Genomic DNA, 22,515 nt, shown 5'->3' on the forward strand with positions numbered 1-22,515 from the left:
GGCAGTGGAGATGGCAAAACATAGTGGGATTGAGTTTACACTTTGAAAGTAGAGCAGCAGGTCATGTTGGCTTTGATCCAGAGATTGCTGTGTGTACTTCAAAGCTTTGTCTTTGGGAGAGGTGTCTGTAATCCACAAACTCAACCCACCACTACCCCTTCCTCTTGTCTTGTTCCCCAAAGACTGGTAGGTCTCCTTTTCCTTGTTCTGTACTGGAGTAACCATGACCAGGGAAGGGCTTCCACAGCAGCCTTTTGCTGAAGCACCGAGGCTCTGTCCCCATTCCCCACCCCCAAACCCCAGGAAGTCTGTAAACGTCTTACTAGAAAACAGAACCTTCTTCAAACCTTAAAACCAGCATCTTTAAACCTTGGCTGCTCGCCAGTCTGCAAGGAAACGATGTCCTGAGATGCCCTGGGAGAAACTGGCCCTTGCTCTTTAGCCTAGACAGAGGCCCCAACCACAGCTCCTTGGCGCCAGCCAGACCAGGGTCAGATCATCAGCGACCCAATCCTTCCGACTGGAGAAGGGCTCTAGACCAGCTGGCAGGGCAAGATTGAGACCCTCCTGGCCAAGTTCCAGACAGACGAAATCAAGGGAGCCCCACAAGGAGGGAGGGTCAAAGTTTTCCATCACAGCAGCATCTTCTTCCTTCAGAGAGCTTTGCTAATCCAGGGGTACCTGACTCCTGTCCCCCAACTCAGTCCTAGCCTTCCCTGGCCCATGACCCTGAGGCCTTGCTAAAGAGCCCAGAGGAGACGGTGGGCAGCTGTGGCTGACTCAGCCCCCAGCACATGCAGCCGAGAGAGATGACACCACCCGTGAGCTGATGAGAAAGAGGTTAAACTGGAGGTGGCACCGTCCTTCTCACGGGTCCCTTGACCCCATCGGCCGGTCGCTGATCCAGAGCTGAGCAACCCTCAGCTCAGAAAGTGGAGAGCGTCCCAGCTGGAGGAGGGAAGTGATCCAATCTGCTCAGACTCTGAAAGGAACAGGTAAACAACATCCCCTTTAGAAGAGGTGGGCGAGTGTAACTGGGATGGAATCAACCACTCCCCAACTACTGATTCAGACCATTGACTGGCCGTGAAATGAGAGGTGAAGAGGAGAAACCTGAGGGCCAGGGGGGCAGGCATGTGGGGATGACGTGCCCTAAATCACCCAGCGACTCAGCAGCAGGGCTGGGGCAAGAACCCAGGATATTTCAGTGATGTGGAATGAGAAGCCAGCACGCTCTACCCACAGGTCTTCTGCATCTGTGCAGAAGGGCTTGGCTGTCTGGCTGGGAAGAGAGGGTAGAGTTGAGTGTCCTTTCAGGAAGTGACCTCTGACACCTGCCCAAACTGCCTTTCCCCTGCCTGGAAGGCCTTTTCCTACTGACCTAAATCCTTTTAGTGCTCAGCTTTTGTTCCTTGGTGTGGAATCGCATGTGCATCTGAGCACCTGCCTGAGCTGCAAATGGGTGCGGAGACCTCCACGGACACTGTCTGCCCCAGCATCTCTGGAATTCAAGACTGAGCCCTCTTGTGTTCTTTTGGCTGAATGACAACCTGACAAGCAGAAGGTTAGACACACAAGAGAAATGAGTCAGATGCTCTACATCACTCAACTAATTGGTCTGGTGATAAAAGAACCCTAACTCCTTATGCAGAAGGAAATCCAGATCTTTGGCAAAGCTCGAAGGTCTTCATCAAGACCCTACAGCCACCTTTTCAGCCTCAGACTGCCCTTAACCAGAGTAGTGGTGTGATAGCAAATAAACATTAAACAACACAAGTTATTTGGTGCTGGTGGGAGGGAACAGCCCTGATTTGTAGTTTGCTGATCACTGTGGTGTGAACATTCCCATCATGACCAATTTCCAGCCACCAATATAATATCACACAGGACCTGGGGAAGAGACTCACAGTAGCAAAACATACTATTTGCCATTATATTACAGTTAATACCATTATACAGTATTCCCACCCTACATAGACATAAACCTCAAGGGCATCGATAATAGCAATGTAGTAAAATAATTAGAAAATGATCAGTGTTGTGTATTTATTACCTTTGTTTTACATATAATTTACTCAATTGCAAGCTTATATAAGTTTTCTGATTAAATAGCTCATAAACTCCTGAAAATTTAACGATCAGTTCTTAGGCGTTGTAAAAGCTGGGCTTCGCAGCAGAAACAGGTTGTCCCTGTCCTTCAGAAGAGTGGTTCCCCAAAGTCCCCGTTCTGAGGGGAGGAGAAGAGCCCCTCGCTGGTGACCTAGCTGTGGGGTGTGGGTGGGTGAGTGTGTGAATGTTCTGGTCGGCCTCTGGTGGCCACTAAACCTCAGCATATAAAGAGCCCTCTCTCCAGGGACGCTCATGGGGACAAACACCCATCTCAGGACAGGAATCTAATCACAGAGGCTCTAGAGGGCTGGGGGGAGGCCTGCAGGAGGAGGCCCCAGGTTCTGGTTCCCAGGGGTCTCAGGCTCTGACTCTAAGGCTCACTGTTGGCTTCTCGTTGGGAAAGTGGGGTAACTTAACACCTGGGCTGCCATTATCTGAGGTTCTGGTGAGGAAGAAAAGCAGAAAGGGCTGTGTAAGAAAGGTCCACACTGTTTCAAGTTACAAAAGATAAGAGGTCAGGCTGCAGGAGCAAGTTCTCTCAGAGTAGTCATTTACGGACCAGTGAGCATAGGCCACTGACTAGGCCTTCCTGAACCTCTGTGTTCTCATCTGTAATATGGGTGTGTAGAAATAGCACCACTTACCTCAGAGGGTTGCTAAGGACCAAATATGAATCTGCATCTCCTGTTCAGTGCCTTAATAGATTCTGGGTTTATTATCAGTGCCTATGTCCAGACCCACCAAATCAGACCTTCTCTAAGGGTTTTACACAAACCTCCCAAAGGCTACCAGCTTCGTCAGGGAGGGGAGCAGGTATCCAGATGGGTCTGATGCAGGACAGGACCACAGTATCCAGATGGGTCTGATGCAGGACAGGACCACAGGAGGCCCCCCTCTTGCAGCTCCAGATGGCCTTGCCCACTGCCCCCTTTCCTGCTGGAGCCAGGGCAGGCTGGCAGCTGGGAAGTGGGTGGAGACCCCAAAGACAACTTTTCACAGTTCCAAAACAGGGTGTTCTGTAACATTTTCCAGTGGGATTAGGTTTCTTGAGACTCCTTAGTGAGAAGATGCACAACGGAAGGTTAAATTGTGGCGAGGAGCAGCCTGATACAGAAAGAGGAGAAATTTTAGCTCAAACAAAAATCCTCTTCTCAACTGCCACAAAAGCTTTTTTTTTAATCTTCGAGGAAGAGCAAAACACTCTTGCAAGGAAGAGATACAAAGAAGGTCCAAATAACTCTTGAATCTTTTACAGTGTTTCCAAGGGGTTACTGAAGCAGATACCACCTGCCATCTCAAAACTGAGGGGCTCTGGTAGGTGAAAGCTGGCTGGGTGTGGAGCCTCTGTGGGGGCTCATAACTAGCCAAGGGGAGAGGAAGAGGGAATAAAGTAGCTCCAGAGGAAGCCGTTTCTGATTCAATTGCTACCACATGGACTCCCCTGCTCAACACATCCTTCTCTGGTTGCCTATCACCTTTGAAAAGAAAAAGTTCTTCACGTGGCTTGTGAGCCCAAAGGATACAACTCTCCACTCTCTGGCCAACTAATTAAGCAGTAGTTTGGCAATCAATAGATGTGAGCTTTAATCCTGGCTCTACCACAACTCCACCAGCTGTGTGATCTTGGACTAGTTAATTAACTCCTCTGAATGCTTCATGCCCATTAATAAAGCAGGAATAATTAACAGTCCATACTTCAGAGGGCTGCTTTGAGGCTAAAATAGAAAATATAGGTAAGATGCTTATACTAAAGACCTGGTGTTAATAAAGTCAATAAATAAGGACACACTAAAATCTTTTTATTACCAGCTTACCTCTCCTGTTTCATCTGCTGTCACTTTCCAGAAGGCAATTACCTAGAGGGATGAAACTGCTCACAGTTTTAGACACGACACTACATTCTCCTGTTTTAAGTTTCCCACACTTTTTTTGGTGCTTTTCAGCACCTGGCATACAGTAGGCATTCAGTAATATGCAGACTGATTGCCTGGAATTGCCCTTACACCTTTCTTCACCTGGCAAGTCAGTTTAGAGGTCCCGGATCCAGGAAGGCTGCCCTGAACCCTCAGGTGGGCTACATTCTCTACAGCATCCTGTGTACACATGCGTCATGGTACTTACCATGTACTGCTAAAACTGTTCATGTGCTTTCTCCCTTGATAGACTATTATTAGCTCTTCTAAAGAGGGGCCAGGTCTAAGGCATACTTGCATCCCCAATGCCTAGCACATGATAGGTGCTCGTAAGTGCTCAGCTCTTAAGGCCAGTCACCTGTCCCAGCTGGGAACTGTATCCCAAACATCTCCCAAGACCCACAGCCCTTTCCAATGAAAACCAGGTTTCCAGCAGGTTTCAACAGTCAGCCAAACCCACTTCCTGCTCCTTCTCCTGAGCTAAACCTTGATTTTTGCCCCCGGCTGAAAATATAGGAAACTGGACAATAGAGGGTGTTTCTTGAAATTCTTGTTCATCAAATCAGTTTTGTGCTTTCAAGGGACTGGTATGGTCTCCACCTGAACTTGGTCACCAGGAGTGGTAAAGACAGCAAATGCTGCACCTCATTTGAGAAATGAGGAACTCAGCGACCCAGGAGCCTGGGGTACTGTGAGGGGGTCGCTAACGACCTGGGCAGTAAGAGTACATGAACAGCCTCTGGTACGCAACCTGCAATAGCTGTACCACTTTGTTTTTGTGCCATTCAGACCTTAGCTTAAGCAGCTAAGAATGATGTGCTCCACCAGTTCCTTCCTGTGCCTTCAGAACGTAACTGTCCCCAGATGCTAAATGGCTCCCCTGGGGTTACCTAGAGGAGCCCAGCAGTTTAGAAGGAACTAGGCGGCGGCCATCCCACCGGAGTTACTGAAGGGCCAGGGCAGCATCCTCTGGCCCAGGGTCAGATGGGGCCGGGAGCATGCCTGGCTTTACTGGACTCTCAGAAACCACAGGGCTGACTGCTGGGCAAACCCAGGGGCTAAAGAGGACAACGCCCTCTGCCAGCATACCCTACTGGCCCATCACTCCACCTGGGGAGGCAAGGCCTCACAGGAGGGTTCTGTGGGTACTCATCATCATGCTTTGCCCACCTGCATGTGGCCCAGAGAAGTCTCGCTGGGTCGGGGTGTTCCACCCATCTGGGTAGAGACAGAGGTTGTTCCTTCCCAGTCTTGGAGAAGGGACTTTAATACCATTGACTCAAAGTGCTAAGAGAACAGTCTTTAGCAAGGGTAAAGTGACAGTAAGTCTATTGGCCCATGATGGCAGATGTTGGCACACCAGTGGCTCTGAGCTGCCTGAAAATCAGTTCTGTGGTCCCTGCCTGGAATGCAAGCCCTACACTACCCCCACGCTCCTCAAGCTTCTCTGAATCTGTAGTGCCCACTTCCTCTCAACTGCCCTCACATTGTTGGTTAGCTATTTCACATGAGTTTGCTTCGTCCTCTCCACTGTAACTGAACTTCCAGAAGGAGGGGCCTTGTCTTACACATTTCTTTCACATTCTCCTCAGGACCCAGCACAGTGCTGAGCACAAAATAGGGGCTCCATGCTGCATTTTGTGTATTAAATTCCAAGGCCAAATACCCACCCACAACTCTACCGTACCAATACAAGAGTTCCCCAGAAGGGCTCGCTTCCTTTAAATGTCTTAGCTACGGAGTCTCTAACAAAATGTGTTTCTGCTTTTGGCGGGGGATCTGCTTTTAACCTGTTTGTGTGAAGAACTCAGAAATATCCCCTTGGCAGAGCAAGGGGTTTGGAGGGAAGTCCTCAGGACAGAAAGTGCCCTCAGCCCAAGTGCCTGTCCTGATGGCTGTGATGTCTCTTGGCCTCTATGTGGAGAAGGTGAGGAATCTCAAGGGGAGGAGGAAAAAGGAACAAGCATTGCAAGGAAAAAGCGTAATCAGGTTTTGGGGATGGATTTTTTATTTGGGCTTCTCACAGTGGTTAGAGCCACTCTGTCCTCAGAACAATCACAGCACAGGAAATGCGTCACCAAGACTGCCCAGAAAAGTCTGACCAGCTGAATCTTATTGCTTAAAATACACATATTCACAATAACTGACAAAGGGTGATGTGCCTCACACAGGAATGTGTTAGCAATTGCAAATCTTCCGACTGTAGCACCAAACCCTTGACCCGTCCCTTCTCATTTGCCTGGAACACCAGGCTCCCTCAAATCTGCCCGGCCCCTCAAGGGTCCTTCAGCTCCCTACTTCAGTGCCTCCGTGTGCAGGGCAGCCTCATGTAGCAGGGGCCAGGCGGTGACACTGGACTCGGGTCCAGCTCCATCCGCCGCATTTTCGTTTTCTTCTCGTGCCTTTAGGGTCAGACACTGCAGTGAACCCAGCAGTAAACCTGCAGACCAGTTCCCCACTCTGACTGGAGAAGGAATCTTCAGAGGGCCAGAATCCACCCCTTTAACCAGTTAACTCCAACATGGTTCATTTTGGTAAAACTTAATAGCCTTTGAGACACTTCAGTGAGTTGTTTGGGATTAAAAAAAAAAGGCGTCAGGAAAGGCATCTGAGGGGGGCTGCAGGCACACTCCTGCCTGCTCTGGTCACACGTCGGCCACGTGCTGGACCTCAGCAGAGGGAGGTAAGCCCTATGGCACTGTGGTGGCCATCAAAGCCTCCTGGCAATTCTGGGTAGGGCCGATGCCTGGGCCAAAGCCAGTCTGAGCTTGACTTTGAAGATCCAGTCAAGCTTCTGTCTGAGGTTCCACCTTGGCCCTCTGTCCTGAGGGGGTCTGGACCCTCCTGGGGGCTGATGCCGAGGGCTGGGAGCAGCTGGGGAAAGCAGACAGGTTCAGAGCACTTTCCGCTTACAGGGAATAGGACACAGGCCTCCGTGTGTCCATAGAGCAATGTGCAAATTGCAGTGAGGGGTAGAGTAAAACCTCTACTTGGAGCACAGTATCTCTGGCAAACGTGGAGACTGCCGTCAACAGCACTGCTGAGTACACCCAAGTGCACAGTCAGACATTTGCTCAGTAAACAGTAAATGCGTAAAATAAATTACCTTGAGAGGGCTGCGCCTGCTCCGAACGCATGGGTAATGTGAACAGAGTGGCTGCCGTTCAAAGTATATTCACAGGAAAACAGGGCTGGGGGCTCACACACAATGGACAGACACACACAGGTTACTGGAAAAGTCATCGTATACAGACTGCACTTGTTCAACATGGATTTTGGTTTTGTGGACTCCAAATGCAGACACTTGTTCACCTCACAGCCTCAGATTTGTCTATTTTGTGTGTATGTGTTTATATACATATACATATATATATATACACATACACATAGATACGTGTGTATTCATATATATACAGATATATACCTTCCTTTCTTAACCAAAACGTCAACGCCTACTCTGAATATCATCATTCAAGAGTGGGGGAAGAACCAAGCTCTTCATGTGAACAGGGCTGGGCAGGGAATGTTAGTTTCGGCAGTTTGCTTTCTCCATTCAGATTATTCCTATCAAAGCTCACCTGGTTTCTGAAGCAAAACTACAGGAATCAAGGATCCTGTGGTCCTTCAGGAGGGCTGCCTACACCCTCCTATCTGGGCCACTGAGACTCTTTACATAGGCTACAAAAATCAGATACCCCACTCAAGGGGTGGTGCGGAGCAGGCAAAGGGCATGAAAACCACAGATAACCAAGGCATTCTTATTCCAAGTGGTCAGTTTGAAAAAATAAACAAATAAACAAAACAACTTATTCAGAATCAAGAGAAAATACTGTGTGAGAGCCAGACTGTGGGCCTGCCCTTCCTCAGGACCCACAGCCTCATTTGTTCGTAGAGAACAGTGAGACGTGAAGGCTGGCAGACGTGTGTCTGGGATGGGGGGAGGGCACTAGTCACCCATGGGTGCAGATCAAAGGGCAGAGACAACGGGAAGTTGCACCTCCATCCGCTGCCACACTGCAGGGCCTCCTGCTCATCCACAGGAGTTCCAGAGACAGCCCCCACCCAAGCCTGCACATTATGTATCTCCTGGCTCAACTATAGCCAGGCTCTTTGAAGGCCAAGTTGAGAAAAGGACACAAACTTCCCTTTTCCAAAACAGAATTCTTGCCTGCCCACTGGTCAAATTCTCGTTTTCAGCTTGCTTTTGTTGTTGTTGTTTTCTTAAAAAAAAAAAACAAAAAACAAAAGGCAGGTATATAATCTTCCAGCCTGAAACCAACCTGTGGCCAGCCAGATCCTGCTGAGAAGGGAGGAGCCCCTCCAGAACACCCTGGCACCGCGAGCTCATCAGCTGGAATTTGAGAGCACAAGTCCCTTACCAATCCACCACACAACTGCAGTCAACTCTCCTCCCCACCACAGCAGAACACAGTTCTGGCTCCACAGATGCTGGTAGCAAGGGGAGACAATCCCTGGGCCTCTGTGAGCTTCCTTCTTCATCCAGGGCTGAGACCAGCCACCTCCTCTGGACAGAGATGCAGCGAGGTTCTCATAAACTAACACCGGAAAGCACATCCATTCCATCACCAAGAGTCACCTCAGGGCACGGTCTCATTCCCTCCTTGGGGGCTTTTGAACACACATCTCTCTGACCCAAGCAGGCAGTGAGATGTGACTTTAAAAGAGGTAAAGGGGAATGGGGTGGGGTATGAGGAATGAGTCACAGGGTAACTTCTCAGCCCTCCACAGCACTGTGTTTCTGTGGGGGGCAAGCCACCCACACCCCAAACTGTACCTGGAGATGCAGGAAAATGCAGGAGCAGGGGGTGAGGGGGAAGGAACACAGTTATTAATGCTTCTCGCATGGTTTTCCCCTACCCTGGTTGCATCGCCAAGATCTCAGGTATAGTCAGGACCTGCTCTAGCTGGGGGAGCTGCTGCTCTGGGAGTTTGGGGAGTCCTGCTCGTTGATGGTGTTCAGCAGCAGGCAGGCAGGCGGCCTTGGCAGGTGTGGATGCCCGGGTTCCCGGGCCTGCTCCTCGGAGGGCTGGCAGAGACCTTCCTCCTCGTCGCCAGGTGGCCGCACATTGCAGCTGTCGCAGAAGTCCAGGGGCCCGTCCAGAGCATCGTCGATGAGTGCATTGAACTCTTTGAGGTCGTCGTCATGGTGGCCCCGGTTGCACACACACACCTCGATGCCTGAGTCACCCGTGAAGCGGCGATGTCTGCCAGGTGTCTTGTCTTTGTTGTCAGGGAGGGCGCTGCCCTGCTCAGAGCTGTACTCTTTCAGAAGCTCCTCCTTACATTCAGAATCCTTGTCCAGGAAGGCCGTGGGGTCCACCTCCCCCAGGCCAGCCACAGAGCCGCCGGGCTCCATGCCAGAGGTTTTGGTGGCTGCTGGGTCTGCTGGCATGTCGGAGGGCTCAGGGTCAGTGACGCTTGGGGGTCGCGTGCTACTTCTGCTGGGCCCGGACAAGGGGCTGCTCTGAGCCCCCTGGGAGCCCCTGGTGGGGTCGGTGCCTGGGGGGCTGCTGCCTGCAGAGCCACACTGTGCAGGTAGCTGCTGCTGCTGCTGCTGCTGCTGGAGCTGGAAGGCACTGTATGGTGGGGGAGGAGTTGGAGGTCGGTTCACCACTTCCTCATAAGGAGGTAGTAAATAGTTTGGCAAAAACCCTAAAACGGGGAGGTAGGGAGGAGAAATTACTGCACTGGCAATTGTTACAGGACAGACTGCAGGCTCACACTAAACAGGTATCTCATCCCACCCCCAGCATACTCATCAAGTGACAACTCTCAGGTGCAGGCAGGACAAAGGGCTGTGAGCGACTTTCCAGATGTATATCGTGAAGACAGCCCTTCTCTGGGAGGCTGGAAAGCTGTGTTGCCTCTCACCCTAGTATGGCTGGAAAGACATACTAAACCTCATCCTGCTTCAGACCAAGAGCAGGTGGCTTACCAATGCAGGATGAGGGACCTGTCATCAAGGCTTATTAGGAACATGGCAGGTGAGTCATCCTCTGCTTTGAGACACAGATGATCTAATTATAACAGTGATTACAAGCATTTATTGAGCACTTACTGTACACCGGCCACTGTGCAAAGCACTTAACTCTTCTAGATGAGGAATTCCAAATTTACGACTATTTTATTCTGTAGAACACACTGCAGAATGCCTTTGGACAGGCTGCACCACTGGGCCTCCACCAATCCTTTGAGAGATCAGTGGAAGGAACTCCAGGGAAGTCAGGTGAGTGTGCCCTTCAGTGAATCATCAAGTTTCTTGGTTCTCAGGAAATCCCAATATTACCTCCCACTCCTGCCCTTTTTATGGCAGCCTCTGCTTAGGCATATCACATGGCAGGAAGCAAAATGGAGAGATTTCAAGGCCACTGACCTCAAAATCTCCATTCATATCATACACCATTCAACAACACGCCTAACAAAAATCTAAAGGAGCAGAGATGCAGTGAGAACCCAGCCAGTGTGGAATGGAACGGGCCCAGGGGCTACATCCACAGCCCTGGCCTCTCCGTGCTCAAGGTGTACACCCTCTTGTTCCCACTTCTGAGACCCTGCTCTAGGCATAAAGAGGCCAAGCCCTGAGGCCCACAGTCTGTCTGTCACACCCGACCCCACCCCCCACTCCCTCGGAGAGCAGGTTTGGTGGCTTCTGGAGTACGTACTGAAATAAAATGGCAGCGCTGAGTAATTGTGGGCTTCCCGGTAGGCGATCAGGTTGATTTCATGCTGCCGCTGCTGGGCCTGAAGGCGATGCTTGGCTCGGCGGTGGTGGCAGACGCAGCAGCAGCTCAGGATGATGATGATGGTCCACACAAGCCAGAACCCTGGGAGGGAAGGAGAGACAGAGAGGGGCAGGCACGCCATGAATGCCAGTGGGACACCAGCTGGAGGGGCCGCTCGCAGCACAGGGAGACTGGGACGGTGTGCACCTAGCCGAAGCTAGCACTGTTGAGCCTTGCCCGGCAGTTACATTCAGAACCGGTATTCAATTTTCATAAATGTTTGTACGAGAGTGAAAGATATGTGGGACAGAAGAGGGCAGGAATGTTAAGAAAAGTGACTCTAAAAGAGGTTACTCACTCCGGGGTGCCTCCAGGCTCTTGGGAGAGGGGTGGAGTGCTGAGCTGCTGGTCTAGCACCCAAGTTCTCCTATGTTTTAGGTCTGGTGGGCATTAAGTGTGCTTACCTTTCAGGACAACGTGCCCTTCCTCTCTTAAGAGATCTGAGAAAATGCTTCAGCCCCTCTTGGTGCCCATCTCCCCTCACCAGCCCTGGCCCACAAGGATGGCTCCCAGGCTCCCCACCAAGAATGAAGAGCCCCTCAGAATCCCCACAACTCAGCAGACAAGCAGTTGCAGAGGACCCCGGAGGGACTGCCTGATAAAAGTTTTTTCCTCTACCACTTTGCCTCCATCATACAGGAGTCACGGAAGTTAGAGGTGGAAAAATTCTAATTGCCTCAGCCCATTACTTCCCTGGAGAGTATAAACAACTTCCTCTGCTCTTGATATGAGCTGGTACAATTCCATCTCACATCGTCACAAACAATCAACTCCCCCAGCTCGCTCTGCCTGCAGCTGGCTTAGACTGGGAAGCATCAGTGGTCTCCCTTTCTTCCACCTGGCTCCAGAGAGGAGCAGGGGAGCAGGGGAGAAGCCCACAGCTCTCTTTTCCCCAGGTGGACTGTTTCTTCTCATTTCCCACTGATGTTCTCTTTGATCATATTTAGAGAATCCTGGCAAACCCTAATATAAGAACCCCTCTCCAATCTTCACATGTATACAGAAAAGACTTCTAATTTGTTTAATAAATGAGCAATTTTGCTTTAAAAAATAAATAGAGATTAGAGGGGAAAAAAAGATTGCAAAGAAAAACACAAAAATAGTGACATCTTTAAGTTGTGGGATTATGAGAAGAAATTTTAATTTCTTACCCCAATTTTTATTTTCTTCTTTCAAATTACAAAACTAGAAACAAAGTAAGTTAAACTTAAAAATATCTGTGACTAAATTTTATTTTTTCTGGCTTAAAAAAAAATTAATACATTTCTGAATAGGCTTAAAAATTCCTCTGGGAATGTCTTCATACAATGAAATGATATGAATCATTTAAAAAATTATCCACAGAATACTATTTTTGACATAATAATATGTTTCAAATACTAAATAGAAAAAAAAGCAATTACAAAACAGCATAAAATATGACCCCGACTTTTGCTTTAAAAAAAAGTATAAATATCCAGAGGGATGATCAGGAAGTTAATCATGAGATTATTCCTGGACAACAGGATTTTCTGTTACCAGTTCTTATGTTTTGCTTATCTGCAATTCCTGCATTTTCTAAGATGAACATTTACTTCTTTGGGAAAAAAATACTTTTTCTCAATTAAAATAAATCTGAGGAATAATTTTAAGGTGAGTTTTTATTAAATGAGACTAGATTATATTATTTTTCATTTGCTCCCTATTTCTGAGGAACTTCAATTTTTTCCATTACAAATGTTATATATTATTTTTAATCATCTGCTCTGTAACTATAAGTTTGTGTTTAGAACATGTTAAGTATTTCTATAACTCTTATCAGAATGAATATTAAAAAAAAAAAAAAGCTTCTTTTTCCTGGTAAACAATTACAAATGAATAAATCCCTGATTTTTTTCTGTTTGTACCAGACACAATATTTTGAAAGAGCCCACTGAAATTTAGGGTGTGGCCTCTGGCAACAGCCAGGGTGTTTCTTTCTGTCCCCCAGGGGTGTCCTCTCTGAATCTACCCTATGGGGTAAGACTGGGACAGCAGTACTGCCTTCCAGCCCTGGCAGGCTGGCAACACCACTTGCTGCACCTTGCTGCTTTTAGCACATATCACAGTTCCACAGAAACTTCTGCTGAGGTCTGGTGACAGAACAGGCGGAGGACAATGAGGAGAGGATCTTTTCCTCTTTTCCCATCAGCAGACAGAAAAACCCCATTCCTAACCAGAGAACACAGATGTAAGTTTAAGTCCGAAGTCTCCCTTGTGGTCCTTCCCAGAGTCACAGCGGACATTTGCTTAATTTAACTTACACTTCTCTCCTTTCAATACTGGCTGACTGGAGACTGGATACTGTTAGTAGAGCCCTCAGGGAGGGGTTTTGAAGCCGGAAAGGAGCTCTGGGAGTGAACTGGCTTCCCACTGCTGCCCTGTAACATCTCCTGCCTCTACGGTCCGGTCAGCTCCCAGCCTTGCAGGGTTAGGTCACACCCAAGGGAGGCGGCATAAGCAAGCAAAATGCACTCTGCTGAAGAGCCTGTCTCTGAGAACATTTTAGAAAAAGAAAGAAAGAAAGTGAAGTTGCTCAGTCGTGCCTGACTCTTTGTGACCCCGTGGACTGTAGCTTACCAGGTTCCTCCGTCCATGGGATTCTCCAGGGAAGAATATTAGAGTGAGTTGCCATTTCCTTCTTCAGGGGATCTTCCCAATGCAGGGATTGAACCCAGGTCTCCCACATTGCAGGCAGACGCTTTACCCTCTGAGCCACCAGGGAATATTTTAGAGTCAAGCCTAAAAGATTCTGGGCTAACCACTTTTTTATATTACCTACATTAACTTGCCCAGCATCATATCACAATCCTTTATGCTTCTGTGTTACCTCATAATTTTAAAAGTACATTCTCCCATGGCATAATCAGCACCTAACTCTACTTTTTGCCTCCTGTCACTTTTCTAATTGTTTCTTACCTAAAGGTAAATTAACTTGAAACCTTCATGCTGCACTATATATGATCTAAGGCAAAACTTCTTAGCTATTACAGCAGAGATTTTTTTCATGGTTTTCATGTTGGCCAAATATTTCTGGTTCTTCCCCTTCCTGGCATGTGGGTAGGCTTGAATTTCCTGGCCCCCTTATGATTAGGTGACATTTTGGGGCTACTTCTAACTTAACAAATTGAGACTGGAAATGACAGATGTCACTAAAAGGCCAGAACATTTCTTGCTAATGTGAGATCCTCTGTTAGATTCCCTTCTGCTACAGCAAGTCATAACATTCTAGACTGACTTCAGGGTCAGTCCAGCCCCAGAGAATAAAGAAGTAGGAACAAAGCTACCATCCAATCTGTGATGGACACAGAGTGTGAGCAATAAACCTGTTGTTTTAGGACCTTCAGGAGTTTGGACTTGTTTATTACTGAGCATAACCTCTAGCCTATCCAGACTAAGCCTTTATAGGCTCTTCTGGAGGAGAAGATTGCAAATGTTCATCAGATTCTTAAAGAGAATCCTTGTTCCAGAAAAAGCCTAAGTTCCACTGAACTAGAAGTCTAACAGAAAAAGAGGTCTTTTTTTTTTTTTAAAGGAAAAATGAAGCAGGGTGGAAGGAGACCGGGGGAAGAAATGAAACAAGTAGAAGGCATACCTTTGGCAGGGTTACCACAGTCATATCTAACAGCACCAGAAAACTCATGTCTACTGAAATTCCATTAGTTGCTTCTTTTCATGTGGTAGCATGGGTAGAAAAACTCTCCCTACTATGTACCATTTGCATGATATTACATGAAGTCTCAAACTGAGCTCCAATTTCTGCATTTCTAATACAGTATCACAAAGTGACAGTATGCACCAAAACTAGGGGAAAACTGATGTGGGAGCAGAAGGGGCCAAGTGGAGTAACAGGGCATTAGCACAGGTCCAGAAGAGCCCCTAAGGACTGGTCCCACTTGATGGAGTTAATGTGGGAAGACAGAAGGCCTTCTTGTCTGACCCTCACACAACAGATCCTACTGGATTCTAGGCAAAGCCATGTCCCCACATCTTTAAAAAGGGGACCATCTAGACTAGTCCCTACGGAGTTGTGCAAACTTTTGATCTTTTCACTAGTTTTCACAAACAAGGAGGAAAGTTTTTAAAAGGAAACCCTAAAAGAAAGAGCCACACAGAGAAAGACAGAAGCATGCCCTCCTCCCCAAACATACATCTACCCACAGATTACATTCCCCAATGACCTCTGAAAGCTGTGACCTCATTGTGGGGCACGCTTGTCATGCTAAGCAAAATGGAAAACATGTTTTTAAAAACAATCACAGTCCAATGTAGGAACTGAGTCATGTGCCCTGGAGTTCACTATAAACTTGGGAAAACACCACTCCCCAACTGGCAGGAAATTCCTCATTAGGAAGCCAAAGTATACTGTCCACTAGCTCTCCTCCTACCCCATACGATGGTGGGTATCCTCCTTAGCCCTCGACAGCTCTTAGCAGGAGATCCTTTTCCACTGTGGAAAAGGCCTGAATTTGGGAAATGAAGGCTTCAGAGGACTTGCAACTTCATCAGAAAGACTGGACAAGTTTCATATTCTAGCTTTGTGACCCTGGTCATTTTGCCTTGACTTCCCTCATCTGTAAAATGGGGAGAATAACAGTTTCTACCTACTTGGTCACTGTGAGGATAATTGAGTTAATGTCCACATGCAGAGTTCTCAAACCTGCACATTCAAGACCCTCCACAATCTGGGCCCACCACCCTCTGGCCTGGCACTTAAGAGTTCTGGAAGAGGGTAGCTTTGTGTGAGGCACACTGACCCCACGACTCAACTACAACTGACTGACTGGTGACTGAACACCCCAGGTCCTGAGAAATGGGCCATGCATATTTGGCAGGGTTGTCCTTAGAGCAGGTTGAGCTGACATGTGTGCAGACTTTACTGGGTGCCCAGCCCACAGCAGAGTTTTATGCACACCAGCACTCTCATCTCCCCTGAGTGAACCCCATGATCCCAGGGAAAAGGTTAATGTGATGCATGCTCTCTTCTTTCCCATGGAGCCTTGACCTATGGTGTTTGGCGTTCCTCTGCCTGAGAAGTCATCCTATCCTTCTCCATGTGTTTAAATCTTATCCACCCTTTCTTTAAGGCCTGCTTCAAATGCCACCACCTCCATGCAGCCTACCTGAATCCTGTCCAGCGAAAGCAAATTCTCCTAGCACATACACAGTGGTCCTGGCACACACACTCCACTTTCTACCTTGCATTACTAGTGAGGCATGTTGTATTATCTCCTCTCTCTGCTTAGAGACTCCCTTCTTGATGGAAAGGATTCTCTCTCCCATGCTTTAACACAGAAGAGGCCACCTCATCCAGTAGAAACTTGGTTAGAATTGCAAACTCTCAGGTCCACCTCAGACCTATTGAATCAAAAACTCTAGGACTTGGGCCCAGAAATCCATGCTTTAATAAGCCCTCCAGGAAATGCAGATGCTTGCCAAAGTCTGAAACCACTGGAATAAGAGTTTGCTGAATAAATGATTGAATGATGATTGAAACTACAAGAGCCATAAAAACGCATGGGATGATAAGGCCAGGTCTTAAAGCCTCAACCATGGCGGTGGTAAAACAGGACTTTCATTCCTGAACTGATGCAGACCCACTAATGACAATGGCCTATGTTACAAGAGATTAAAACGACAGTGGAGAAAGGGTGCTGGTTGAAGTTTTAGGTCTCTGTGTGTTTATGATGTGCTTGTGTGTCTGTGCAAAGTGGGCTCTGCATGTGTGTGTGTGCGCCAGTCCTCAGCACACAGGAAAATTTGGCTTAGCAATGGTATGAGGGTTGATGGAAATGGCATTTATTTTTCCCCGAGGCCTTCCCAGTAGGCAACTATGGTTAAAAAGGTACTCTGACAAAAACTCTGCCAAGGGTTTCCTGGCTGAGATCTTTTCCTTCCAAAGGAAAAAGAAAAAAGAATAACCCAAAGCCCATTATTTTCAGGCAGAGTTCAGAGGCAATTAGAGAGAACAGGGTTCAGAGTGACCAGAAGCACAGTTCCCATGAGAACCGAAAGGGCTCATTCCTACACTTGACCTCCCTCCTCTCCATATCAGGCCGAGGCCAGGCCCTCAAGAAGGAGAAAAACCAAAGAATTCCGGAGAGAGGCGCAACGCTCACTGGGCACCTTCTGACCAAAAAGCCATTTCTGGGCACAAAGAGGAAGTTGGGCTTTTAGTCTCTGTCTCTTGAGAACTTGGCAGACACGGGCCATCTTGTACAGGGGTGAGTCTTTCCTCCCCAGCCAGACTGGTCTCTGTCTGGCCTCCTTCTTTCCCCAGCTAACCACGACTGGAGAAGTGATTAGTCACTGTGCAGCTCTTCCCCTGGCTTTCTTTAGGCCCATGGGATGAAGTGCCTGGTTCCCAGACCACCTGCCTCGCTGACACCTGTGTCTCGCATCTCCCTGTCCCCATCACCCCACCTCTAGCCTTGGCATTCATGACCCAATTCTGGTGGCTACTGAGTCTGTTCCACCAACACCTCAGGAGGCTCTGTCAATCTGAGATGGGGGCCATCAGCAACTCCATCCTTTCTGCAACTGATGCCGCCTGGGCAGGGCCCCAGAAAAACAAACCGCAGCTCTGTGGCTTTTTGGCAGCCCAACTTTGACTTTTGTTTTAGTTAAGGGGTGAGAGGGAGAATTTGAACCCGTGGCTATCTGCATCTTAAAACATTTAAACAGCCTGTCCACCTGCCTGGCACGTTGTGTTTCTCCAGTGAGTCTCTCAGCCCCACCCCTCCTAAAATAGCACCGACAACTCCAGGCCTGCCTGTGCTGCTGCTGCTTATGTACTTGGAGGACTGATGGGGACGTTTTGAACCCTGTTCTCTCCTTGGGAAGGAGTCTTCCCTTAACCACCCCTGGAATTCCTCAGAGAGGCAGAAGAGCCAATCATCAAAAGGGAAGTACGAGGGTGAGGAGAGGTCTTTTTTGTAGGAACCACTCCCACTGGCTACAAGATCGTTTGCATTCAGAAGGAGAAGCTTCCCAGCCAAGAGTCTAATTTCCTTTCCATTTTAAACAACAGCCTTTCTAGCTGCTTTCTGACATATACCTGATGTGGGGTGAATGGGGAGATCAGAAAGGAGAAGGGGGAAAAGGGCAGAGGTGGAGGTGATGGCAAGGATGTGAAGCAAGCGGCAAAGGTTGTCTCCACATGGAGGGAGTGATGGGGGCTTATAATTCTCTGGGAAAACAATCTACTGCCTCCTCTATCAACGGACAGCTTGAGAACCACTGTAGTGCTGGTCACCTGGCAACGCTCTGCCCTCAGAACTCTCCCATCCTCCCCCTTCTTTGTTCAGTATCCTCAGTGTCTCATCTGAGTTTCAGGAAGATCAGAGTACAAAGTGCTTCAGTGAACTCTCTAAGTGTAGGTCACTCCCTGAAGCCCAGGGCATTGTCCCCATCCTTGTACAACTCAAGAAGGTGCAAGTGGTCCTGGCCTCTACCAAGCCAGTGACAAGGTGGTGGAGCTGACAACTCAAAATGGCTTTGGGTTGACAGTAACAGGTTAGGTGGACTGAGAAGCCTCCAGACACTTCAGTTTGCAATCTGGGGAAGGAACAAAGGGGGCTGAACCTCTATTCCTCCTCTCCAGGAGGGCTCTGTTGGCCACGACCTAAGGAAAGATCCCACTGAGAGGGACCCTCAGAAACAGAGGCGGCTCCTTGAGGATCTGTGGGGAATTGGGAAGTCCTGGTGTTTTGTTTTTTTTTTAACAAGAAAATGTTAGAGCTATCCAGAGAGCAGCCTGGCATCCACGGCAGCTTGGCTGCTGCAAACCTCTCTTTGCAAAGACAGGGGGTCTGGGCAGCTGGGCTGGCCTGTGAGAGGGCATAAATTGTTGTCACTGCTTGGCACACCCTGGAGAGGGCATCCAAGAGAATTCCACTCAGAAGCTTCTGCAGCAGATCTGCTAACCATGGCCTCTTAGGAGGGCTCAGACCATATTTTCCAGTCTTTAGCTCATGGTGTCCAAAGAGCACCGGAGCGCTCCTCCTCTACAGAGGGATTGTTTCCAGAACCTAGCAGAGTCTCCTCGCCAACACTGCCACCGAGAGAGAGGAACAAGGCTGACCAGCTTTCAGTTTCCCAATGAGCAGAGGTGGTGAACTGAGGCGGCTGGACACCAAGAAGCCCCCAGGCAAGACTTACACCAGAGTTCATAGTAGTAGTTGCAGCACTGAGACTGTCCACAGCAGTGTCCTGTGTCACAGATGTAGCTTTGATTGTTGGTACCCACGCAGGTTTCCTTGTCCTAAAAGAAATTTAAAATTTTAGCACATTGAATTATAGCTTTTAAATATCACTTTTCTTCTCATAGGGCTTCCTTGGTGGCTCAGTTGGTAAAGAATCTGCCTACAATGCAGGAGACCCGGGTTCAATCCCTAGGTCAGGAAGATCCCTTGGAGAAGGAAATGGCAACCCACTCCAGTATTTTTGCCTGGAGAATTCCATGCACAGAGGAGCCTGGCGGGCTACAGTCCATGGAGTCACAAAGAGTCGGACACGACTGAGCGACAAACACTTTCTTCTTATCCCCCTCTTTCTGGTCGCCTATCCATCCTCCACCAAACAGTCTGTACCAATATTTACTCCATTGAGGGGAAAAAAAAAAAAAAGAAGAAGAAGAAGAACCATGCAACAACAGCAGATTTAAGAAAAATAATATGGTTTATTAAAGAGGGAAGAAGATTCAGTACACGAAGCCAAGTGGTAAAGAGCAGAGTTCTCAGAGAGAAAAACAGAGCAGAGTCCTCCTTGCTTTATGTCCAAGCTGAAGCACTCCATGTTCTGACGCTAATTTAGCCCATAAGATTCATAAGAACCATAGTCATGATTCTCCTGTAACTGGCTGTACATTTTAAATAAAACCAGCTTCTCTGTGAAAGTTCCTGGAATAATTAAGGCAGTACATATTCTAGGATTAGCATCTGGTCAGCCGGTCCATCCTCCCTTTAAAACACATGATCTCCAAGGTTAATTACAGCATGATTCAAAAGAAGGCTAAAAAACCTGCTATTTATTAAAATTCTTCAGTCTTAAGAGTGACTTGCTTAGATGACCTAATGCAATTTCAATTTGCTAGATCTTTTTTTGCTTATCAGATGATCCCTTAATAATCTTGACTGGATCTAGAATTCACACTCTCCCTTGTCAGGGACAGCTATAGAAAGGGCACTGCTGAGTAACCATCTAGCATTTTGCCAAATTCTATTCACAGCACTGGTGGATGGGAATAGAGGTGGAAGGGTTTATTTTATATTTCACAGTTAAGATATGAAACTTAAATAAACTTCAATAAGTTTATATATAAGCTTTATAACTTATTCATAAATAAGTTTACAATAACTTAAATGAACTTCAGCCTCCAATGTCCTCTGGGCCACAGTGCATGAGACCTATTAAGATGTGGCTTTCAACATTTCTTTATCCTAAAGAAGCAACACAGTCATTGACTGGACACCGTCTCTGTGCCGGACACTGGGCTGGGTATGAGAGACATGAAGATGAATAAGACACTCCCTAACCTCAAGGAGCATAGTTAGGAAGGGAAAAAACCCTGCTCAGCAAAGAAACCAAAACCACAGTATTGTATTTGCTGCTACTCAGGCTGACCCTGCCCACAGTGTACATCCGGGCGGACGCCTGCCAGTGGAAATTCAAGCCACATAGTTGGTTCCTGTTCTCTGGGCCCTGCTCTACTACACTGTCTACTTGGCCAAGGGTATAAACAAAGCAATCCAGAGACTGTCTACAGGGCTAGAGGCTGGGGACCTGAAGCCACAGGGCGAAGACAAAAGAAAGGGCATGGCTAAAACTCAGATCCCTGGCTCAGAGCGTGTTTCCACCACATCCTCAGGTGTTTCCTGGTCTCTTTTAAGAGTCTTACACCCTGGTGCAAAAGGGTTTAGGAAGAAGGAAACATGGGCAAGACATCTGTTGATTCTGACGACAGTTTTGTGACAGCACTGCACACAGAACCCTATTGTTGCCTCCCCACGTCCACCGTAAGGAAAATGGCACACCTAGAAGGTGGCTGTCCACTAGGATGCCTCCTCTGAGGCCTGACGCATGTGGAGAAAGCAGATCTGCGCTCGATGCTTTTGCCAGAACACACCTCCTCTGACTTCAGAGCAAAACACTGCTTTCCTAAGGACATGAAAAAAGTTCTCCCAAGTTTACCAGTCCCTGAAATGCCATTCTTCTGGCCTGGCTCACAAGAGCACAGTTCAAACTGTCCACATAGTTTCGAAAAGAGGCTGTGTTGCCTACACCTCAACACATGAAATAATCCAGTGACACTTCTGCTTCAAAAAATTTTATCAGATGAGGTCCAGGCTTGGAACACAGGGTGGTCAACTGGTCCTCTGTGAGGCAAGAAATGGAATGTGTTTGAAATCTAAACATGTGGCATCTTAATGACCTACTGGTGTCAGGTTTTTTCTTGGCTTTCCCATTCACCGAGACAGGAAGCCTGGTATAAACAGAACCCTGCTCTTTTCCCTGCTCTCCTTCCACTTTCCCCAGGACAGCAGACTGTGGCAGCATCATTTAACTCAGTTTCCCAAATACTTTTTACCTAGGATATCTCATCCCCTGTTCTCCTCTCCTCAAATAGAGTCCCCAAGTTGTCTAGGATGGTCTTGGTTATGGGAACTGTCATTTTCTGCTACAGGAGGAAGGAAAGTAGGTGGGCAGTTAAAGAAGAAGAGACATGGACTCATAGACCTTTACAAGGAAGAAATGATGGATTAAGAGGGTAGTGAGATGTGAGCATGATGAGCTCCTCCAGAGAAAGACCTACTGCTAGGAGAAGAAAATCCAGAAGCCTTGGGTTTGGTCCTAGCTCTGCCATTACCGAGGAACAGGACTCTGGGCAAGTCACTCACTCAGTGGCCCAAGAGCTAGTTAAGATGCTCACTCATGTCTCCTTCATCCTGAAGAGTCTACCAGCCTACCCACTTCCCATTCCTTTCGGCAGCTGTTACTGCTGCTGCTAAGTCACTTCAGTCGTGTCCGACTCTGTGCGACCCCAGAGACGGCAGCCACCAGGCTCCCCCGTCCCTGGGATTCTCCAGGCAAGAACACGAGTGGGTTGCCATTTCCTTCTCCAATGCATGAAAGTGAAAAGTGAAAGGGAAGTTGCTCAGTCGTGTCCGACTCTTAGAGACCCCATGGACTGCAGGCCACCAGGCTCCTCTGTCCATGGATGGGATTTTCCAGGCAAGAGTACTGGAGTGGGGTGCCTTTTGGCAGCAGCCAATGCAAAAGTTCCTGTAACCTGTGTCTCCTCTCAGTCAAAGCAAAGAATAGAGGTGTGCAAATGTTGCTTGCTGCTCTTCTACCCTTCCCTATAGGAGTAAGTCACCCAGAGGACTCTCAGGGATCTCCAGGCAGCTCAAGATCCAAATGGTTAAGATTCAGTCAGATCTGGGTTCAAAGTTTGGTTCTCACACTATGCTTATTAACTGTGGTAACTTCAGTAGTAACTGAACTTCTCTGAGCTCTTAATATCAATGTTATTCTCTGAGTCATTATCGCTGGGCATGAAAGCCCATTCGATAAGGAGCACTTTGCATTCAGTGAGAGAGTATTCAATAAAGAGCACTGTGCATTCACTTAGAACTATTTCTCAGAACAGTAAAGCTCACTGGCAATGTGGG

The 22,515-nt window shown here is 47.9% G+C and overlaps 1 protein-coding gene across 2 annotated transcripts in view; it reads right to left on the minus strand.

Annotated features, from left to right (window-relative positions):
* Positions 1–8,220: 8,220 nt before the first annotated feature.
* Positions 8,221–22,515, minus strand: part of WBP1L (WW domain binding protein 1 like) — a 56,387-nt gene continuing 42,092 nt past the window's right edge. For both annotated transcript variants that reach the window (XM_070363806.1, XM_070363807.1), the window contains exons 2-4: positions 19,004–19,106; positions 10,706–10,867; positions 8,221–9,695 (exon numbers count right to left, since the gene is read on the minus strand). In XM_070363806.1, the coding sequence (XP_070219907.1) occupies positions 8,944–9,695; positions 10,706–10,867; positions 19,004–19,106 (1,017 nt within the window). In that variant the 3' untranslated portion in view covers positions 8,221–8,943. The remainder of the gene's footprint in view (positions 9,696–10,705; positions 10,868–19,003; positions 19,107–22,515) is intronic.

Source organism: Bos mutus, chromosome 26 (assembly GCF_027580195.1).
Source record: "Bos mutus isolate GX-2022 chromosome 26, NWIPB_WYAK_1.1, whole genome shotgun sequence".
Classification (NCBI taxonomy): Eukaryota; Metazoa; Chordata; class Mammalia; order Artiodactyla; family Bovidae; genus Bos; species Bos mutus.